Raw genomic sequence first — 20,081 nt, forward strand, 5'->3', positions numbered from 1 at the left:
TTTAAAAAGCACAGTAACTATTTGCTGCTGCAGAAAATGCAGTGATGAGGGTAGTGCTCTAAAGTAAAGCGAATCAACGAGTATGTGAAAATTCTTCTTAAGTACATTTTGAATAACAAGCTAACGTTACTTTGTTTCTGCTATTCGTTTTTGCTTTTGGCCAGAACCATGTTTACCACTATGTAGCATCCTGTTATCTATACAGCAGTCAAAATAAGTTTAAAAAGACAGCACAGTCACAAAATTGCAAGTAAGACAACACAACTTTTGTGAATCACTCCTGTTAGCGCTATTTGGGGATTGCTCTCACTTGCCATTTTGCCCTGTTTAGGAAATCTGGCCCATTGTGCGGATGGCAGCATGTATTTACCTTTCAGCGCTGATGATAAAATATTACACATTATTTTCAGCCTATAGTACCACTTATCCTTCTGGCCTTTTGTTGTCCCTGTCCCAACTTTTGAGATATGTTGCTGCCATCAAATTCAAAATTTGTAATAACATGTTTCAGTTTAAACACTTCTATGTAGTATTGTATATAAAATATGGTTTTATGAAATTTGCAAGTCATTGCATTGTTTTTTTTTTTAACATTTTACACACTGCCCATTTTCACAGGTTGTCGGTGTGTCGTTACAGAGGGATACTATAAAAACAAAGAATTCAGGTCTTTTTAACCTCCCCAGATGCATTACAGCATTCTCCATTTCAATATGTGAGTGCCGACATCAAAGAGACTGTTGTTCGTTTCCACTGCAATACAGCCACTGAAAATCAGAGGCGACGACTGACTGCACTAATCTCAGTAGAGCACTAGCACGTTAGCTAGCCTCTGAGGAGAGCACACTGTTTCCTTTGGAGCAGAATGGGGAGCTTTGAAAACTCCACAGGCTGAAACAGAGGTTCAGTGAGCTTGATGTGAATGACGGGTAAGCAAAACATCTCAGCTAAACTGAAGCCAAGAGAACACATGCAGACTCACGCTTGTAACACAGCAGGAGACAAAGTTAACCTCTTAATTCAGTCCGTTGCATTGTTTTCATCTCCTTTTTGCCACCTGAGAACTTTAGACTGGTAATTATCAATTTTATCAACATCTCTGTACAGTGTTCAGCACAACATCACTCCCTTTCAGCTAAAGATAGTGTACTGAACTGGAATACAGCAGCATAATGAATTGTATGCATCCATCCTCTTCCACTTATCCAGTTCTCATTTGCAGAGTGTGGGGGGCTAGAGCCTATCCCAGCTGACATAGGCTGAAAGGCGGGGTACCCCCTGGACAGGTTGCCACAGAGATTTATAAAATTTTTATCTTGTTAATTTTAATAACAAACAAAACTATAGAAAGACTTGATGAGAATAAGAAATTCTTCCATTGTTACATTAGTCTTTAAAATATTTTCGGTCTCACAATTGAGAACAAGATGCAACACAAACCTTACAACCACATCAATATTCAGGCCAGTCTTCTTCCTCCCTAGCAGTTCATATCCCGCGATGCAGGGTCCGCTGTTTTGCATGCCTTCCTCCACTTCTTCCTATCCAGGGCATCTTCTGGTGTAACATTCGCAGCCTTCATATCATCTTTGATTCGGTCCATCCAGCACTTTTTTGGTCTTCCTCATGGCCTGTTGCCACCCAGATCTAATTGCTGGGCTGTCTTTGCGATGGAGTTCTTATCACTACGGGCAACATGGCCGTACCATCGGAGCCTCGCCTCCCGCATCTTGTCTGTGATCGGTGTCACTCCCCATCGTTTCCTGACATCTTCGTTCCTTGCTCAGTCTAGTCGTGTGAGACCCAGAGGCCACCTCAGCATCTTCATCTCCATGGTGTGCAGGGCTTGTTCGTGCTTGGTCGTCGCTGGCCAGCACTCTGACCCGTAGAGTGCCACTGGGCGCACAATCGACTTATAAACTTTTGCCTTAAGATAGATTGGCATTCTCTTGTCACATAAGACTCCACTGACCTGACGCCACTTCATCCACGCTGCGTTGACTCGGAGTCTGGCGTCTGGTCGAGTTTCGTAGTGATGGTACTGTTGGTCTGGGGGCCCAATTCAAGGTACTCAGTCTTCTTGATGTTCAGGCACATGCCGTTTTTGGAGAGCCGATCTTTCCACGCTTCTGTTTGGGTTTGCAGGGCTATCAACATTCAGACCAGTACTCCCTAGAATGTACTTAGAGCCCTTGCACATGCAATCTGTATACAGAAAAACACCTGCATCGTGGTTGGCTCAGTCAGATATACTCGCGATCCTTACAACATGATCACATACACTACCACCCAAATGTTTTGGGACCTTTTTTTCCTCTTATCACTAAAGTGATAAAAAATGAGTGTTAGAATTGTCAATTCAATTTTATTTATACAGCGCCAAATCACAACAGCAGTCACCTCAAGGTGCTTTATATTGTAAGGTAGACCCTACAATAATATATACAGAGAAAAAGCCAACAATCATATGACCCCCTATGAGCAGCACTTTGGCGACAGTGGGAAGGAAAAACTCCTTTTAACAGGAAGAAATCTCCGGCAGAACCAGGTTCAGGGAGGGGCGGGCCAATCCTAAATCCCCTTAATGATTAATTTGTCTGTGTACGTCCCTTTTGAGCATCGATTAATTGTGTTCTGTTACCAAATTTGTCCTGATAAAGGACTGAAGGATCATTAGAAAATATTTTTCTGCCTTAGTGTCTGCCTTAGTGTCTTGAGAATTAGTTTAAAGGCAAAAGAAAAAAGAAAAGATGAACTTGTCCTAAACTCATGTGAATATTCTTGTACATTGCAGCTCTTCCTTGTGGGAAATTGCAAAACCAAAAAATTAACAACAAACAGACCAATAAACAAACAGACACACAGGACAAGTAGCTCAGGCTTTTAGAGAAACAGATGCCTTGTAGCTCCTCCACAGGCGGCTGCGGTATCCATACCATCAGACTGTGCTAGTCTTTGAAGTGAAGTGATGCAAGAAAGCAGCTCATCATGCTTGTGTCAATGTTACTTTACTTTACCCATGTCTAAGTTCTAATGCATTTCCTACAATGTTCTCCTTACACAATTTAACTTTTTACAGATACTGTAATTTAAACCTCCAATCTCATACATTTCCATTTTTGAAAGGGAATACATGAAGGAGGAAGAAAATAGCAAAATGATGAACGAGAGGAGGGGCATTCATTCATTCACACATTTATGCACACGGGTGTATTTGATCCTCTGAAATACAAGAAATACAACAAGGACCTAGCTCAGGACCGCAGTGAGACTCTCTTTACTGTATCAGTTAATGACAATCCCAATAAAATGAAACTTAATGAAATGCCTCTAGACCAGAAATGGCTCCCCGAGGCCCAGGAATCATCATCATTTCTCTGCATGATGTCATTTCCCTCTGTCAGAATACACCTCTACCCAGCCCCAAGCTGTGTCGCCCGGCAGAATACAACTCATCTGTCACTAGATAATGAGGCCCAGATGTGGTCCTCCTCTGGTTACCCCGGCTGCTACCAACTTATCCTTGTCAGAGCAATACAGTACCCAGAATCGTGCTGTTTATTGTACTTGTCCCAGTGTCCTGGAGATTTTTTGGAGCTGAAATAAAATAAGAGAAGGTAATGATGTAGAGATGGACGAACATTATTTGCTTATAGACTATACGGCTGGCTGTCACTTACATTAGCTGGCAGTAGGGCTGGGCCATATCATACCGTTCACGGTAATAATGTTGGGCAACGATAGAAAAATGAAATATTGTGATAGAATATGGGTAAAACGCACATGCGCAGTGCCTTTGTTTTCATACGCACACAGTGGAAAAAGCATGGCGGCGAAAGCAGATCGTTGAATGAAGCGGATGGACCAGAATCGTTTGTAAAAATGCTGCAACTTCAGTGGTGTGGAACTGGTGTAGCTTTCATCCGGCAGTTACACAACAAAGCACTATTTTTGGTAGCGCATGCTAGCGGGCCGTCGTTATTACCGTGTTTTTTGGAAAATACGGTACACTTAAAATCAATCCTTTGATTTTTCTGAAAATCGACAGTGCCCCTTATAATCCAATGGGCCTTATGTATGAACTCTGGTTGTGCTTACTGACCTCGAAACGATTTTATGTACACGGCGCTCAAAAATCTGTCAAATGTTTTAGTACGACTTTGCTAAGCTACGAACCCGCACCGCTTGATGGATTGTCGGAGCATTACAGCTATCGTAGGCAGCCTCGCGGAGTGATACGTACTGTGCCTCAACATAATAGTGCCGTATTGTGTGTGTATAAGCTCTTTTTAAGTTTTGTGGATATTATACATGGTTATGCTGAGGATATGTCGGCCAGTTTCCACTGGAAATGCCTTTTGGTTAAACTGTCAGCGAGGAATTTGCATTTGCACTGTTAAATTTTTATATAACTTTAATGCACATAAAAAACAGCTGCTTGTTTAAGTGAAAATACATTGATGGGGGTTTTTTTTGCACTAATAAAGTTGTGGAGTTGTAAAGTATTTTGTCTAGTGTCAATTATATCGTCACTTATATCGTTATCGCAAATTTTCAAATGTATATCGTGATAAATATTTTTGGTCATATCGCCCTGCTCTAGCTGGCAGTCTGTATTATTAAATTGCTTTATCCTATCATGTTTTTTGTTATCATTTTGCATATTATTTCCTTTATGGTCTTTTTGATTTTACACTGAACAAGTTGGGGGTTCCTCTTGCATGTTTTTAGACCTAGTACCTCACTTCTAAATGAAATCTGGGTGTTTGGCCCTCTTGTGTTCACTCAAGTCTGGTTCCAAAAGTGAACCTATCCACCAGGATGTTTGAAAGCATGTTTACATTCTAGTAGATATGGAAAAACAACTTCCTAACAACCTTAACGTGTGAGAATTGTTTTTATATCATTGATCTCAGTGCTAGAGTTAGTGGTGTGGCTGATTTAATTATCAGGTTTTCCTGAAATAATGCAACCTGCTGTCCACTAAACTTATTGACTGTGATTCTCCCGTCAGTGCCGGTTGGAGCATTTTTAGTGGAATTACCTGGAAAATAAAAAATCTGGCTTGATATGTGGAGCAGACATTTCAGACATTTGGTCCAAAAGTAAAAAAAGTGGACTTGAGACATTTGGGGAAACTTGTATAGTGATGTTCACACTAAATGACAAGCAAAGTTTCACCACCCATTACTGATTTGAATACAGTCATGTTGGAAACCCATGAATATGCAGCTCAGCAGCCAACAGAACAAGGAGGTTGTAGTAGTGTATTTGTTTTAACTTATGATGAATCCTATTATTCTGCTCACTTCTCTCTAACCCCCACCTGGAGAGCTACGCAAATTTTTCACCCAAGTTGAAAAGGTTTGACACGCACAAATTTGTGTCATACTAATAAGCCATATAATAATCACGTGTCACAAAAACTTTGCATTTGGTGAACATACCAAGAACCTTGTGCTCTGAACGTTAGGTAGCTGTTGTGTGGCTTCAAAACTATCACATCACTTGTTAATTTCATACTGTTAATGTATGTCAGCGACCTTACCCCCATGCTTACTGTTTTTCATGGAAACATGACAAAACATCGATGTTTGTGGGGAAGAGAAGCGTAGACATATGGACACATTTTGCATTTGATATCAAGGAAAATAAGAGGCTTTGTAAACACTACATATTTAAGTAAACTGAATTAACTTTAGATTTAGTCAACAATAATCTTGTGATACTAAATCAACTAAAACTTAAAGAATTTAAAAACCAACGTCAGCCATTACCCTAAACTAAACTAAAATGTTCAAAACCTCTCAACGCATCAAAATGAGAGCATATTTCTCCCGTTCTATCGCTGCATTCTCTATAGGCTCTCTGTTAAATCCAGAATTGAATTTAAAATCCTTCTCAATGCATACTAGGTCTGGAATAATTGTGCCCCATCTTATCTTAAAGACCTAATATTATCATATTGATCAAATAAAGCACTTCACTCTCAGACTGCGGCCTTACTTGTTGTTCCTAGAATATTTAAAAGTTGAATGGGAGGCAGAGCCTTCAGCTTTCAGGCTGTCTGTGGAATCAGACAGCTTTGCCTTAGGTTTCCTTCTGTTAAAAGGGAGTCTTTCCTTTCCACCATCTCCAAGTGCTTGCTCATCTGATTGTTGGCGTTCTGGAAGCATTATTGAAGGGTCTTTATCTTAAAATATAAAGCGCCTTGAGGCAACTGTTGCCACTCTCTGTCTCACACACACACACACACACACACACACACACACACACACACACACACACACACATTCTCATTTTTATATCTTAGTGAGGTTATGTAATTGACATAATGTGCTTATCCTAACCATCAAAAATGAAGGATTAACCCTAACCCTTAGCCTAAACCATAACCTAACTGTAACCCTGACACTAAAACCACATTTTGACTTTCAAAAATGCCTTCAAACTCACGAGGACAGGCACTTTTGTCCTCAAAGTGACCTTTGGTCCCCACAAGTATAGTAAAATTCCAGTTTTTGGTCCCCACAAAGATTTCTAAAGAGGTACACACACACACATATATATCCACGCACACACAAAGTGCTGCCCTTCCTAATTGTAACCGTTTGTAGAGTTTCCGGTGTACAGAATGAAAGGACCACCGTCTTCCAGTCATGTTCTTCCATCCATACCTGTCACAACACTTCCTGCCAGGGGTCAGATAACCTATGGAAACCTAGCAGTTGGCGAGGAAGGTGGTCTCCTCTCTCAACCACACGTTCAGTGAGCAGCCATGATGCACGCAGTCCCAACCGATCTTTCAGCAGCAACTCTCTGACATTCAGCTAAATCATCTCAGATAAACTTGCACACAAACACACAAAGATGTACAGAGACACACCCGTACTGAGAAAACTTCCAAGCAGCGAGATAAGCCATAGCATGTCACGTGCAAATTAAAAGCAAAAGCTGCCTTAAACCAAAAATAACTGTGTGTTTTTATGATGCTGGGATGTTTATGACCAAAGAGGGAAACCAAGCCCATTGACAAACACTGCCACTGCTCACGAACTCTGACTTAATGACAGTAAACTTGCCACTGTGTAGGGGAGGGGGACAGGGCACTGGGCTTCTGTTCCTGCACAGAGGCCAGTAGTTATTAGAATATTTTACAGTGACATTAAGACAAATAAAACATTTGCTTGCATAGTGTTGATGCAGTTTTGCAGTAAATCATAGTATGTATGAGTATAAATGTTTGAGAACATCTCACATGTCCTCAACTGGAAGAATCAGAATAAGAATCAGAAAGGGTTTTATTGCCAAATGTTGAGCAGGTTTACAACATTAGGAAATTGCTGCAGTGCTTCAGTGCAAACATACTGTCATAAATTACGCTTAAATAGACATGAAAAAATAAAAATAAGAATAAGAATTAAAGTGCTACGTAGAAAGATATATACATGAGTGCAGGTGGTGATCAGTGCCAGACATGGAATGATGCAGTGAACACAGCGTAGGGTCATGTGTTAGTGGTGGGAACAGTCATACGGAAGCTTCATTGACATGAGATTAATGCATATTGCTGCAAATAAAATAAATAAAGCCTGAAGAAAGCTGTAGTAGGTGCAGGGGGTAACTCTTTTGCAAAAACAGTGTTTTCTGTTTAAGAATGATAGCCATTCATGGCTTTGACTTAGCATGGAACACACTGTAGTTTTACTAAATGTTCATTAGCCTGAGCTAATTTTGGCAGAACATTTAAAGTGGATATTTAAAGTGAAAGGAAAGAAAAGCAAGATCAAACTAATTGTGCTACAAAGATTTTATTAGAGTTACCACACGCTGACTGTCCGACTATAAATTTTCAAATTTAATGTCAGATGTCATGCAAATGCAAACAGGGCAGTTTTGGTTTGTTTTTTGGAGGAGCTGAACCATTCAGTTCCATTCAGATTTGTAGAGAAGAAGTAAGTAAGGGTTTGCATGTCTGTAATCAGCATCACTGGGAGATAAACATCCTCTTACATCAGCTTCAGTGTGTGTGTTTAAGAGAGAGAGATGAGTTACAGTAGAGTTATGTTTTGGGTCTCTACATTGGGTGCTGACAGGGAGGTTAGGCCATTTTTCAAGAGTTTGTCCAATTACAATTACTCCTAGACACAAAAAGACAGGAACTTTATTAGATTTAACCTTTTACAACATTATCTGTCATTTTGGTGTACTCTGAAGTTATAATGATATGATGATAAGTTCCATCCATCCATCCAGCAAGAGGCAGGGTACAGCCTGGAGAGGTCAGTCTGTCAAAGGGCTAACACAGTCACACTCACATTCACACCTATGGGCAATTTAGAATCACCAATTAGCTCTGCCTCCCATTCAACTTTTTGGTTGTTTTTGGAATGTGTGAGGAAGCCAGACCACCTGGATGGAACCCACTCAGACACGGGGAGAGCATGCAAAGTCCACACAGAAAGGGCCCAGTCACATGGTGGATTTGAACCTTCTTGCCGAGAGACAAGAGTGCTAACCACTGCACAAATGTTACTCGCCATTCCTCCAGTAGGGCAAGAAAATATCAGAAATGCCTGTTTCACTGAAAAAGTTATTATGTTCATTTTAATGATAGTATCATCTTATGACAAAGATACAATACTCCGTCTGTTAGACAGTTTAACAAGTTTATGTTCCTAGAAAGTGCTGACAAAGACCGTTCCATTTAATATGTTCGTACATTCTTATAGCTATTTCAGAAAAGGTCCAGATGACATCCATTAATAACTGAATGTTTTGTGGTGCTGCTACTTTCATATTTCACATTACAGTTTTTAAAAGCAGACTTTTCTGTTCAGGGTTAAGCACACATCAAGCCATTAAATTCCACGTCAAAGATACAGTTTTAGAAGTCTGAGTGGGCTGCGGTATTGGGTTGCATATGCAGATAAGACCCGAAGGAATTCTTGACCTGCCTCTTGATTCTCCATTCAGAAAGTGCCCTCTGAGAATGTTTTCATTCATGCTTTTTCGACCCCAATTTCTGGTCAGCCTTCATCTTTACTTAATGTCTCATAAGGTAATCGTCAAAGAATGGATGTGTGTATGTGGGGGGCACATCTCTTTTTTAAAGGGGACAATAAAAGGTACATGAAAAGTCATGAAAGTGTTGTGATAGTATTGCAATAAATAGCTTAACTTTCAATATTTATTTGTAGTTATAAATATAGACACACTGTATTTCAATGCTGCACAGCAAAAGAACAGCAGGGTCACTTAATTGAATTGATTAAAACTGTTGTTCTAATGTACTGTGAGCAGTTTCGAAGGATTAAATCAACAACTTTAGCAGCTGCTCAGATGGTGTGGATGTCTAAATAAATATAATTCAGCGCCCAAACACAACCTGTGATGTTTTCTTTAGGTCCCTAATGACAAGGAAGGAAAAGATGAAGAGTGGTGATAAAGTCCGGCTGGGCTTAACTGAACCTATAAGTGTCTCTCACAAGAAAAGATTTATGAAGGTTCATTTTTTAAGAAGATTTTCTCAAAGTGTTGCAGTATGTTTTTTTCCAGGTTATGAGAAATAAACTAAATGATATAAACCGAAATCTTGTGATTCCATATAAAATCCTGGGTTAGATGTTTTCGACTGAAAAGCTGTCTGCTGTAAATTCCCTTTCTACACTGTCAGCGTGCAAATATTAACATTTTTCCCAAGTACAATATTGTAAAGTCGTTTTCGAGTAAATAACTGTATATTACATTGCGTCATGGGAATTTTCCAAATCAAATTCGTTTTACTGGACCTATATTTTAAGCAAAAATGGGGGGAATGTCTTTTTGGCTCATTTCTTTGTAATTTCTTTGTAATTTCAGTCAACAATTTGTCATTTTTCACTGACTGATATTGATATCTAAAGTTTTGAGGCCTTAAAGCTCACGATTCATCAATATCAATATAAGTATTTTTGTTCTTAATTTAACACTAACGATTTAAACCAATCTACCCGAAATGGAGTTCTTGCTACAGCGGGCGGTCTCAGACTAACGCAGTGGGAGGTGCGCCGGTCTTTCTCTGTCGGGTTTTTTCTTTTTTTCTTTTTTTTTTTTTGCAACAAGTGGTAAGAAGAGAAACAAACCTCTGACCGTCACAATAAAGCAGGCGAGTCGGCAGAAGCGCGGTGGACTAATAAAACAAGGAGGGTAAAACAGCGAACCGCTGCTGCTGTGAACATCTGGCTGAACGGGGATGCTTCATGAAAATGTTTAACTGTGTGTCCAACAGCGTGGTGAGTACAAATCTATCATTAAGTCACATTCTGTAAGTTAATCACAGGTAAAACAAACTTCGTACGAGCTTATAGTTATTTATTATTTTCATCATCATTATTATTATTATTATGTTTATTTCGGAAAATTAGTTACATAATATTTTCAAACAGACTCGTTACATTTCAGCTGCCCTGTATCCCAGTGCTCATTTACAACGAACAATTGACGAATGTGGGCCAGCGACCTAAATTAGCTTAGTGAACTTTTAAGATACCCCAAATATAATGCAATATTTGAAGTTAGAGGGTTCAGCGAACTTTTTGTTTTCGATAAAGTCAGGTACAGGCTTCTAAAAAAAGTGACACATTTTCTTCAATTTGCATAAGTTCCGCATCACAGTACATAAATAAAATAAAATAAAATAAAATAAAACAAAATATAAATATTTATTCATGCAGACGTTAGCAATATAAATACAAAATAAAGACGGGCACCTCCACGTTTCATATTTTCGTAGCCTACGCCATGTAGCTACACTTTCAAAAATGTAATAGAAAGGGGGGGAAGCCTGATTTGTGACCTGACTCTGGAAGACTGTAGCCAAGTGCAGACTGTAGCGTGACAAGCATACAGTGGTCTTTAGCCTGTGCACGTGCGTTACTAAACACACAATTAGTCAGAATTAAATTCAGCTGTGCGCGAGGCCGCTCTACATGCGGTCCCACGAGCTGCTAATTGAACATATACGTCCTCTTTTCCCCACAATGCTAATATAATATTTTAAGTCATGTGTGGGCTTCCGTAATAAAAATAATATTTAGCTCGACACCATGACTGGACCCATGTCTACTTAAATAAAATAAATGCACACTCATACCTATAGAAAGCGAAGGCTAATCTCGATGGTTGTCATATGAGGACGACATAACTTTTACTAGGTGCCAGTCAGGCTAGTGCGTCACTCCAGACTTATGGCTGACACCATGTCAGAAGAAGAAACGCCATCGACGGAGGTTGTTTTCACTCAGCTACAACAAGGACATATTTATAGCGACACAGTAGGTGTTTCACTTCCAAATTAACTGCGTTTTCTTTTTCCCGTGGGGATAACAGCTTGAGACAGACACAGAAATTGCAAGGAGCACGCGTGAGTGTACGCATTTGAGTAGCAAATGTACATAAAACAAACGCAATTAATTTTTAAATTGACTTATGCTCCTAAATTTCGTGACACATTTGAGGACATTTTTAAAAGTGTAAAGTTCTTTTTTTGCTGTCCCTTTTTAATCATTTTGATTTATATTTATTTTTTTACTCTGGGGACTGTTATTTCTAATAGGGCTCCTCTGGTCCCGATGATATTTTTGATGAGGACTCTTACTCTCCGTCCTCCCTCTCCTCGTCCTCTTCGTCTGCGGTCCCCACCGAGGTCTGTGTGCAGGGGAAACCGGTGTGCACCTCCTGCGGTCTGGAGATAGTGGACAGATACCTCCTGAAGGTCAAACTAACATACTGTGTCTGGCCAAAATGTCACTGACAACACTTCCAAACTAGGCCAGTTTTAATACAAAGCAGTCCAGTTATCATTCTAAGAAAAGGGGGAAAAGTAGTTCAGATATTTTCAGCACTTGTCAGCTTTCTTTTAATAGAGTTGTACAGCAAAGTTGCCTCTCTTTATAGCTAAATGTGGATTTGATTGTCCTACAAGAGGAATTAAATCATTTTGAGGGTTTATTAATTTTGAAAACTGATATAAATATATGAGCTAGCCTAAGCAGAACAAGTATTTCTGCAATTTTACACAGCACATTAATGCTTCGTACTAATCTTCACCCTCAGAAAATAAAGTATTTCATTTTGCCCGTAGGTTTATGATCGCCTTGTCATTGGGGTCACAGTTCTTAAGGTACAGCTGTTGAACCCTTGGCATGGGGTCCTCTTTGTGCTTTAGAGGGCAGTGCTGATACATTGACTTTTTTTTTATTTTATTTTTATATTTGTGTTTGTAAAATTAAGATGCATAAATCTCATTGTATCTGTACTGTCCTTTAAAGTACTCCAAGGAATTCTATTAACACTAACTTCTAACACTAGGAACATAATTATTCTGCTTTAAAAAAAAAAAAAAAACTTTGTAGAAAATTAATTAAAGAAAAATAAATAAATAAAATGTTTTAAACACTTCTGTGTCTATAAGGACAGAATGGATGAGTGTGCAGTCAAAATTCATTTGGCTCATTAAAGCTTTTCTGTCTCTGGATGTACATTTGGTATTATTTTGGAATTGGAATCACACCACAAAAGGCTTATTAATTATCAAATGAGAACAATAATATCTCATTGCATTCAGAAAAATAAAAGCATTACCAATAATTCCAGGAGCCTCTATGGTCTTTAGTAATGATGATAGAATATACTTTGGAAGGGTATTTAAATAATTCTAAACTGTCAAAATTTGAAATCCTAGGTCAATAATCTGTGCTGGCACGTGCGCTGCCTCTCATGCAGTGTGTGTAAGACTTCACTGGGCCGACACGTGAGCTGTTACATCAGAGACAAAGAGGTTTTCTGCAAACTCGACTACTTCAGGTACATCACACACACACACACCACCTGTGTCCTATATGCAGTTAGTTCTATTCTAAATGTGAATTTTATAAAATGTCAGACTGTGGGAATCTGGGACTCAAGAATAGTTTAACATTATCGGTATATGATTTTTTTTTTTCCTGTCAAGCAGTGAAAGGACACACAGGTTTGCTATTCAAAATGTAGTAATAATAATAATAATGGATTGCATTTATATAGCGCTTTTTGGGGCCCTCAAAGCGCTTTACAATTACAAAAATGTAGCTTTCACTTCACCCCAAAAGATCATAAAGATTTTATCCAAAACATGAAGGAATGGAAAATGAGCTTAAACAAAACAATTTGGCTAGAAGAACAAGAACACTAACAAACTGACCTAACCAGATGCTTATCCTAACAGAGGAAACCATTCCAAATGCAAAGAGGTGGGGACTATGCCCCCAGGTAATTTTTTAATATAATTTAATGTAAGATTTTGTTGCATATATGATATTCATATTTTTATAGTACACATCTAGTCTTTAAGTAATGATATCAAAGAGCAGAAAACTATCTGATCTGTGTGTTACGTGCATGAATTAATTTTAGTCAGAATCGACTGACTGGTGAAAATATTTAACACCTTGCAATTGGGCTGCCTTTTGCTTTCAGTTGTTTAGAAACTTCCTGTCATTTCCATCCTGTTTAAATTTTGACTAATAGTTAATATTTGGCAGAGGGAGACTATTCCAACTGACTAAAACATGACTCTTAAGGAAGTCCGAATAACGTATGACACATCAACTTCTCTTGTTAGGGGATAAGAAGGGCAAGCTGCTGCAGCTTATCCCCAAATGCATCACTGGAGAAGAATATGTTTGTTTCAAATGGATTGTCTGGTTATATTCATCACACCTGCGATCAGGTACACATGCACTTTGATCTCAGATGATGATTGATATCAGCCCTCATGCAGGGTCAGGGCCGGGCTGGTACACATACTGGGGCGTGTAGGCAATGTAGGTACAGTGAACTGACAGGAAAGGCTAAAAATGTCAATGGATTATGCCTTAGACATTATAATCGGTAACAAAATCTTGTTTGGGTGAGGGTTTTCGTTTTCTTTTTTGTTTTTATTTTAAGTACAGGAAAAAATGTAAATGACTTTTTTTTTTTTTTAAATGGGGTATCAAGGATGGACTGAAAACCTGAAGAAAGTCTTTCATAGATAAATACAGATTTTTTTTTTCTTTTTTTCCCTCTGTTCCAGGCGATATGGGACTCGCTGTGCCCGTTGTGGGCGTAACATCCATTCTAGTGACTGGGTGCGTCGGGCGAGAGGTAGCACCTTCCACCTGGCTTGTTTCTCCTGCACCTCGTGTAAACGCCAGCTTTCTACAGGGGAAGAATGCGGACTTCTGGAGAATCGAATCTTCTGCCGGCCACACTATGATATTATGATGGAGAATCTCAAACGAGCCAAGGAAAACAGTGAGTGTATGGATGGACAAGGGTCCGATCTGAATTACAGCAAACAGTAAAATGATTGTGAAATGAATATTCCACCCCCCCCCAAAAAAAAATTAAAAAATTCAACTTTGAATTTTAAAGTTAAGTAAAAGACGAGCAAATGTCATGTACAGACCACATGCTCATCTTACTGAGGTATGTCATTTCTGCTGCCATGTAAACTATATTTTGGAAGTCTTTCCAAAAAAACCTATGGTTAGAATACTCCAGACATTACAGTTCAATGCCATACTTGCTTGCATTGGCATTTTAGTTTCACTCAAACATCAAATACTTGAATAAATGTCTCAAGGATAGAAATGAAAATATTAGAAGTTCTTAGTAACACCCACTTTGAAAATATATCTGTACTGCTAACACGAATGCTTCTGCCTGTCACAATATCACACCGAACCTTAAACTCTGCAGAGAGACAGCTGAATCCTCCTGTTACCACTCTGTCACACATACTGAAGAATATAGCCCGACCCTGTACAAAAAGACACCTTTCTAACACATGGGTCTTCTAGATGGAACTCGTGTTCCGGTGATGTCCGCAGGGCATCTGACCTGAAATGGGACCAGTCATTTAAAATGTCCTTTAATCCTGTTTTTCTTAAAGAACAACCAAAAAATGAAGAGATGGCAGACAAAGATGACCTTAGCATTTTGCCCAAGCCAGCTAAGAGGGCCAGGACCAGCTTCACTGTGGACCAGTTACAGGTGTTGTCCACTTTTTTTTTTCTTCTTTTTTTCCTGCGTGCTAACTCCTGCATTGCCATTAGACCATTTACACTTAAAAGTGTCACAACAAGTACAACCACTAGCATGGATGACTAAAATAATAGCACTTTGTCTTTTTTCATGTCTATATTTTTAATATCCAGTGAATACTTTGTTCTTCTGTGAGAGAACCCTGTTAAGTTACTGTTTTAATATTAAAGTGATGGCTGTGTATGATTGTATGGTGACTAGTGAATGTTACTGGGGCTCTGTTTGCTGAGTGTGTTCAGAGGAAAGAACAATATAAGCCAGATATTTGTTCAGCTTATTTTGACGTTTTTCTGCCCTCTAGTGGCATTTGAACACCATAGCACTCTGCTACCATGGTCTGTTAAAATAACAGTGAAACCCATCTTAGATTTCAGTGATGTAAACATTTACTCATCTGTCATCTCCACTTGTTTAGGTGATGCAGACCCAGTTTGCTAAAGATAACAACCCAGATGCACAGACGCTGCAGAAGCTGGCAGAGAGAACCGGACTCAGCCGCAGGGTTATTCAGGTAAAACAGACCTGAATGACAATACTAAACGACTGCAGGGAGGTCCTGCAATAACGTGTCACAGGATTAAGTGAGCAAATTTAGCAGTCCCTTTGAAATAATGCATGCTTAGTTGGTTGGAGTGAACAAATTTTGGGTCATAATTAAACTCTGTGGGTGGCAATTTTTGTAAGAATTTTAAAGTTCGCAGTAACTGTCAGATTTCTTCATAACTGGTCATAACATAGGTAGGGCTGCCACAAATGATTATTTTGATAGTCGACTAGTCACCGATTATTTTTGCGATTAGTCGACTAATCAGATCATCATCCATTGGACGTAAAACGTACAGCTTATTGCACCAGCAGCATCTGCTCTTATATAACTATCATTAGCTTACAGCTTTAGGTGTTTAAGGTCTGTGCTAACTAAAAATAAAGACAAGATGATAGTTTATTAAATTTTAATGACATTTGCAGATTGTTTCGGTGAAGTTTAATAAACTCCTTGCTATCTAAAATATAACAGGACACCGGAGTAAATTCTCGAGCATCTCACACTTCTGATAATCAGCTGTCTGCTTGATGTTTATTCAGCTGTGTAAAAATTATAACTTTGATCTCAGCCAAACCGATTTACTCAGGAACAAATAAAATACTGAAAAAAGCCAAACAATAAAATTTTTAAGTTATCTAAGTGACAGCCGGGAGTCCGGTGTTCTCACGGCTCTAGTTAGCCTTGCCCCCGGTTAGCTATCGAGCTAGCGGGTAACAGACGTCTCCGAAAACGTCGGAGCGCTTTTGAAAATATGTGGTGTCTTGATAAACTGAGCAGATATTTGAGGTTTACACAGCAACATTCTCGCCTGAAAATATGTTAAACGTTTATTTTGTGACCCAGAAAGAATAATAAGAGTAATTTTAAAACTAACTAGCTGCCGCCATTGTTGGAAACTGAGCTGGGCTGCGCTATGAATTCTGGGACACAGCTTCTTCTTCTTCTTCTTCGGGGTTTAACGGCAGCTGACATCCTTGTAGATGCAGTGCTGCCATCTTCTGTTTCAGTCCGTTATTACACTCTTAAATCCTACTACTTATTCCTGCGTCTTTTGGGATCTTACAAAGCTTTAAACGACGCGTCGACTATTAAATCAGTCGTCGACGATTTTGATAGTCGACGTAATCGTGACTAGTCGACTAATCGTAGCAGCCCTAAACATAGGTGTAACTTTTGGTGTATTGCTTTGCGCTAATTGTTGGATTAATGTAAACAGTTAGAATCTGGAGCTAAATCCAGAATTTAAAATGCCAGCAAACAACATAATGAACTTGCAAAGTTCGTTTTCCCTCAAGTTGAGAATAGTGAGAAATCCAGGGTATTTGCACAGTTGATGTCTAGACATTTTTCTGTGTGAAGAAAAACAATCCCCTGCGCTTTCAAGGGAAACCATCACTCCAAGACCAGCGATTAATCCAGGCTTCTTTCATACAGGTTTGGTTTCAGAACTGCCGAGCTCGTCAAAAGAAGCACATTAACCCAAATCCTGCCCAGTCAACAATGATGACATCACTTGCTCCTGGTCAGCTGTCTCCACCGTTGATGGATGATCTCCAGTATACCACCTATATTTCTCCAGATGCACCTCTCCTCACCACACTGACCTATATGGATGGTAAGCAGTGTTGTGAGGGTTACCTTTAAAATGTATTCCACTACAGATGACAGAATAAATGCCCCAAAATGTATTTTGTAATGTATTCCGTTACGTTACTCAATGAGAGTAACATATTCTCAATACTTTGGATTACTTAATATATTCTCATGCTTTTTACAACTACATGAATGTACTATTGCTGTGTGATTTATTACTTTTACTGCCATACCAATACCAACTAGATTTTAAATCTTAATATAAAATGAGTAACAGTAGGTTGACATTAGGTAAGGCTGCACTTTTTGCAGCGATCTCGTATAGAAAACTATTCCACACTTGTAAAACAGGTTCGCGGCTCTGAGCTGTAAAGGCGTAAAACCGTAAAGGGAACTCTGGCTAATATGTCGGGTTCGTGTCGGGCTCGTAGCTGAAAACTAGCTTTACTTTGGTTGAAAGGCTGCTCCAACGGAACTTATTGTTTCGGAGGAAAACACGAACACAGTGTACAGTTGAGTCTTAATAGCTTACTTACAACTGGGCTCGTCAGGCACTCTTCTTGGCTGCAGTGGTTATTATTATATTTACATGCTTCCAGCTCCGCTTTCTGCTCCGTGACAGCTCGTACTTTTTTCTTTTTCTCCCTCCCTCGCTCACAGACACATAACGGGTATGGCAGTCCATTCTCCCTGCAGCACGGACTACACTGCCCATGAGGCTACATTCTTTAAGGCGATGCCTGTAACACGCTGCCTAATGCTTTCATATTAAATCATTTTTGTGAATAATTTCTTAAAAAAACATTTCTTCTCGTCATTATGCGGTCCGCAAGTAGAGGTGACATGAGCCGCGAGATTGAGACACGGACATTAGAGCTTCTTAATCCGCGTTTTGTTTGGGTGTCCACCGGCATGGAAAACTAAAAATAGAGAGGGCATAGCCTAACATATGAAACAGGAAAATATCGCCGTGTAATCCATTCATTTGAACAAAGTAACTGTATTCTGAACAGAGATGGGCAGTACTGTAATCCGATCACTTTTTTCAAGTAACGAGTAAAGTAACAGGTTTGCTATTGCAAAAACGGTAATTAGATTACCGTTACTTTCCCGTAGGAACGCTGCGTTACTAAAACCGTGAAATTTTTTTTTTTTTTTTTTTTTGCGAGAATGTCTCATGACAGTGACATAAGCAAGTGCTACGTTTGTGACAACAGCTGTCTGCAGATCAACAATGGATAATATATCGAGTGCGGGAGAGCGTATGAGCGTGCAGCGTTTAAAGCGTGGAAGTACTGACCTTTAAGTTTGATTCCATAAAAAGTGACAAAAACATTAGCGTCCGCTGTGCGTGGGAAGAAAACTTCTTTTTACAGCGAAAAAACCCCCTAAACTTCCAAGCAAGCACCGAGTGCGCTACGACGTAATGGGAAACACAGAGAAACTCGCGGATTCTTCCACTGACCGCTGCGGCACACCTGCACCAGGGTAACCCTCCGCCTGCTCCACTCCTGCTTTACAGGTGAAAATAGAGCAAAAGGACCACGAGTCTTTGATTTTATTTACTTTCTGCTGTGTTTTACTTGCATCTATTTGAAAGAGTGAGTGTAAACACAAAAAAATATATATTTTATGTGCTGGAATGTGCAGAAAATAGGTTTATATATTAAACAAATTTCTTCCAGTCAGAGAATGTTGCATATAATTACATTTTTGCTTGATGCATAAAGTTAAAAGATTAAAACTAATAAAACAAGTTAAAAAAAAAAGAGACTTTTCCATTTGATTACATTTTGTATGATGGATTATGCAGAAAAAGTAGAATTGGGCTGAAAGATCTATCGCTTTATCACCTATTCAGGTTGTAAATCGTTTTTAAAAAGTAACTAAGTAATTAATTACTTTTGAAAATAAGTAATCAGTAAAGTAACGGGATTACTTTTTTGGGGAAGTAATCAGTAATTAGTTACTGATTACTTTTTCAAGTAACTTGACCAACACTGATTCCGAATACCACCTTCTTAAACAGCAACTGTAACAGAATACAGTTACGTATTTAAAATACAAAATATGAGTAATGGCGGTACATGTATTGCGTTACTCCCCAACACTGATGGTAATACGGTCATTGCTATGCTGATCAGTCTTTGAATCTACCAATACGCAGGAAACTCAGAGCTAAGGTAATCTCTGCATCACTTGCTGATAGTTTGGAGGAATCCCATTTTCAGTACTGGGAATCAGTTATTGTTGTTAAAATCAAAGTCTGAGATCTTGTCAGAAACCATGCTTATTTACCGACATCTATGATCATTGAATAACTTTGAGTTTGTTACTTCCACAGTCCAAACTCCAGACCCACTTCTGCTGCAGCCACACATGTCCCATTCACTGACACAACTGCCAGTCAGCCATGCCTAAGCTTCAACCTGCTGCCTGAAAAATAAAGCCACTGGTTCCTTCATGGTTGGATGATGAGCAAATAATAGAGAGTGAGAGGAGTTGGTTTAAAATGAATTCGTAAGGACTGGATGGGTTAAATTCATTGTCCAGCATATGAAGAGTACTGAATTTACACTGCTGCCTAATGTAAGCAGACACTTCATCAGCTCAAGTTACTGCATTAATTTCATGAAATGAAATGGATGAGAATTAATGTGAAAACTGATGTCTGTAAGATGAGACTTTTGTTAATGTGTTAAATTTAATTTATTTGAAGGATTTGATGAGATAAGGCACTTTGTTTGAAAATGATGTAAAATTGCTTGTTTGCTTTTTTTTTTTTTTTTTTTTTTGAGTGATGTTTTTGTTAAGGTTAAAGAACTGGGGATGG

The 20,081-nt window shown here is 39.0% G+C and overlaps 1 protein-coding gene across 1 annotated transcript; it reads left to right on the forward strand.

The window, feature by feature from the left end:
• The first annotated feature begins 11,228 nt into the window (after positions 1-11,228).
• On the forward strand, positions 11,229-19,669 carry LOC146614160 (LIM/homeobox protein Lhx8-like). Its single transcript, XM_085377625.1, has 8 exons — positions 11,229-11,315; positions 11,597-11,755; positions 12,725-12,846; positions 14,096-14,316; positions 14,957-15,057; positions 15,524-15,619; positions 17,090-17,270; positions 19,593-19,669. Exons 1-8 carry the CDS (start codon positions 11,229-11,231, stop codon positions 19,667-19,669), a joined length of 1,044 nt encoding a protein of 347 aa, XP_085233751.1.
• Positions 19,670-20,081: the final 412 nt, after the last annotated feature.

This window comes from Diplotaxodon limnothrissa, linkage group LG18 (assembly GCF_057381915.1).
Source record: "Diplotaxodon limnothrissa isolate DT_005_m linkage group LG18, D_limnothrissa_male_GT1.1, whole genome shotgun sequence".
NCBI lineage: Eukaryota > Metazoa > Chordata > Actinopteri > Cichliformes > Cichlidae > Diplotaxodon > Diplotaxodon limnothrissa.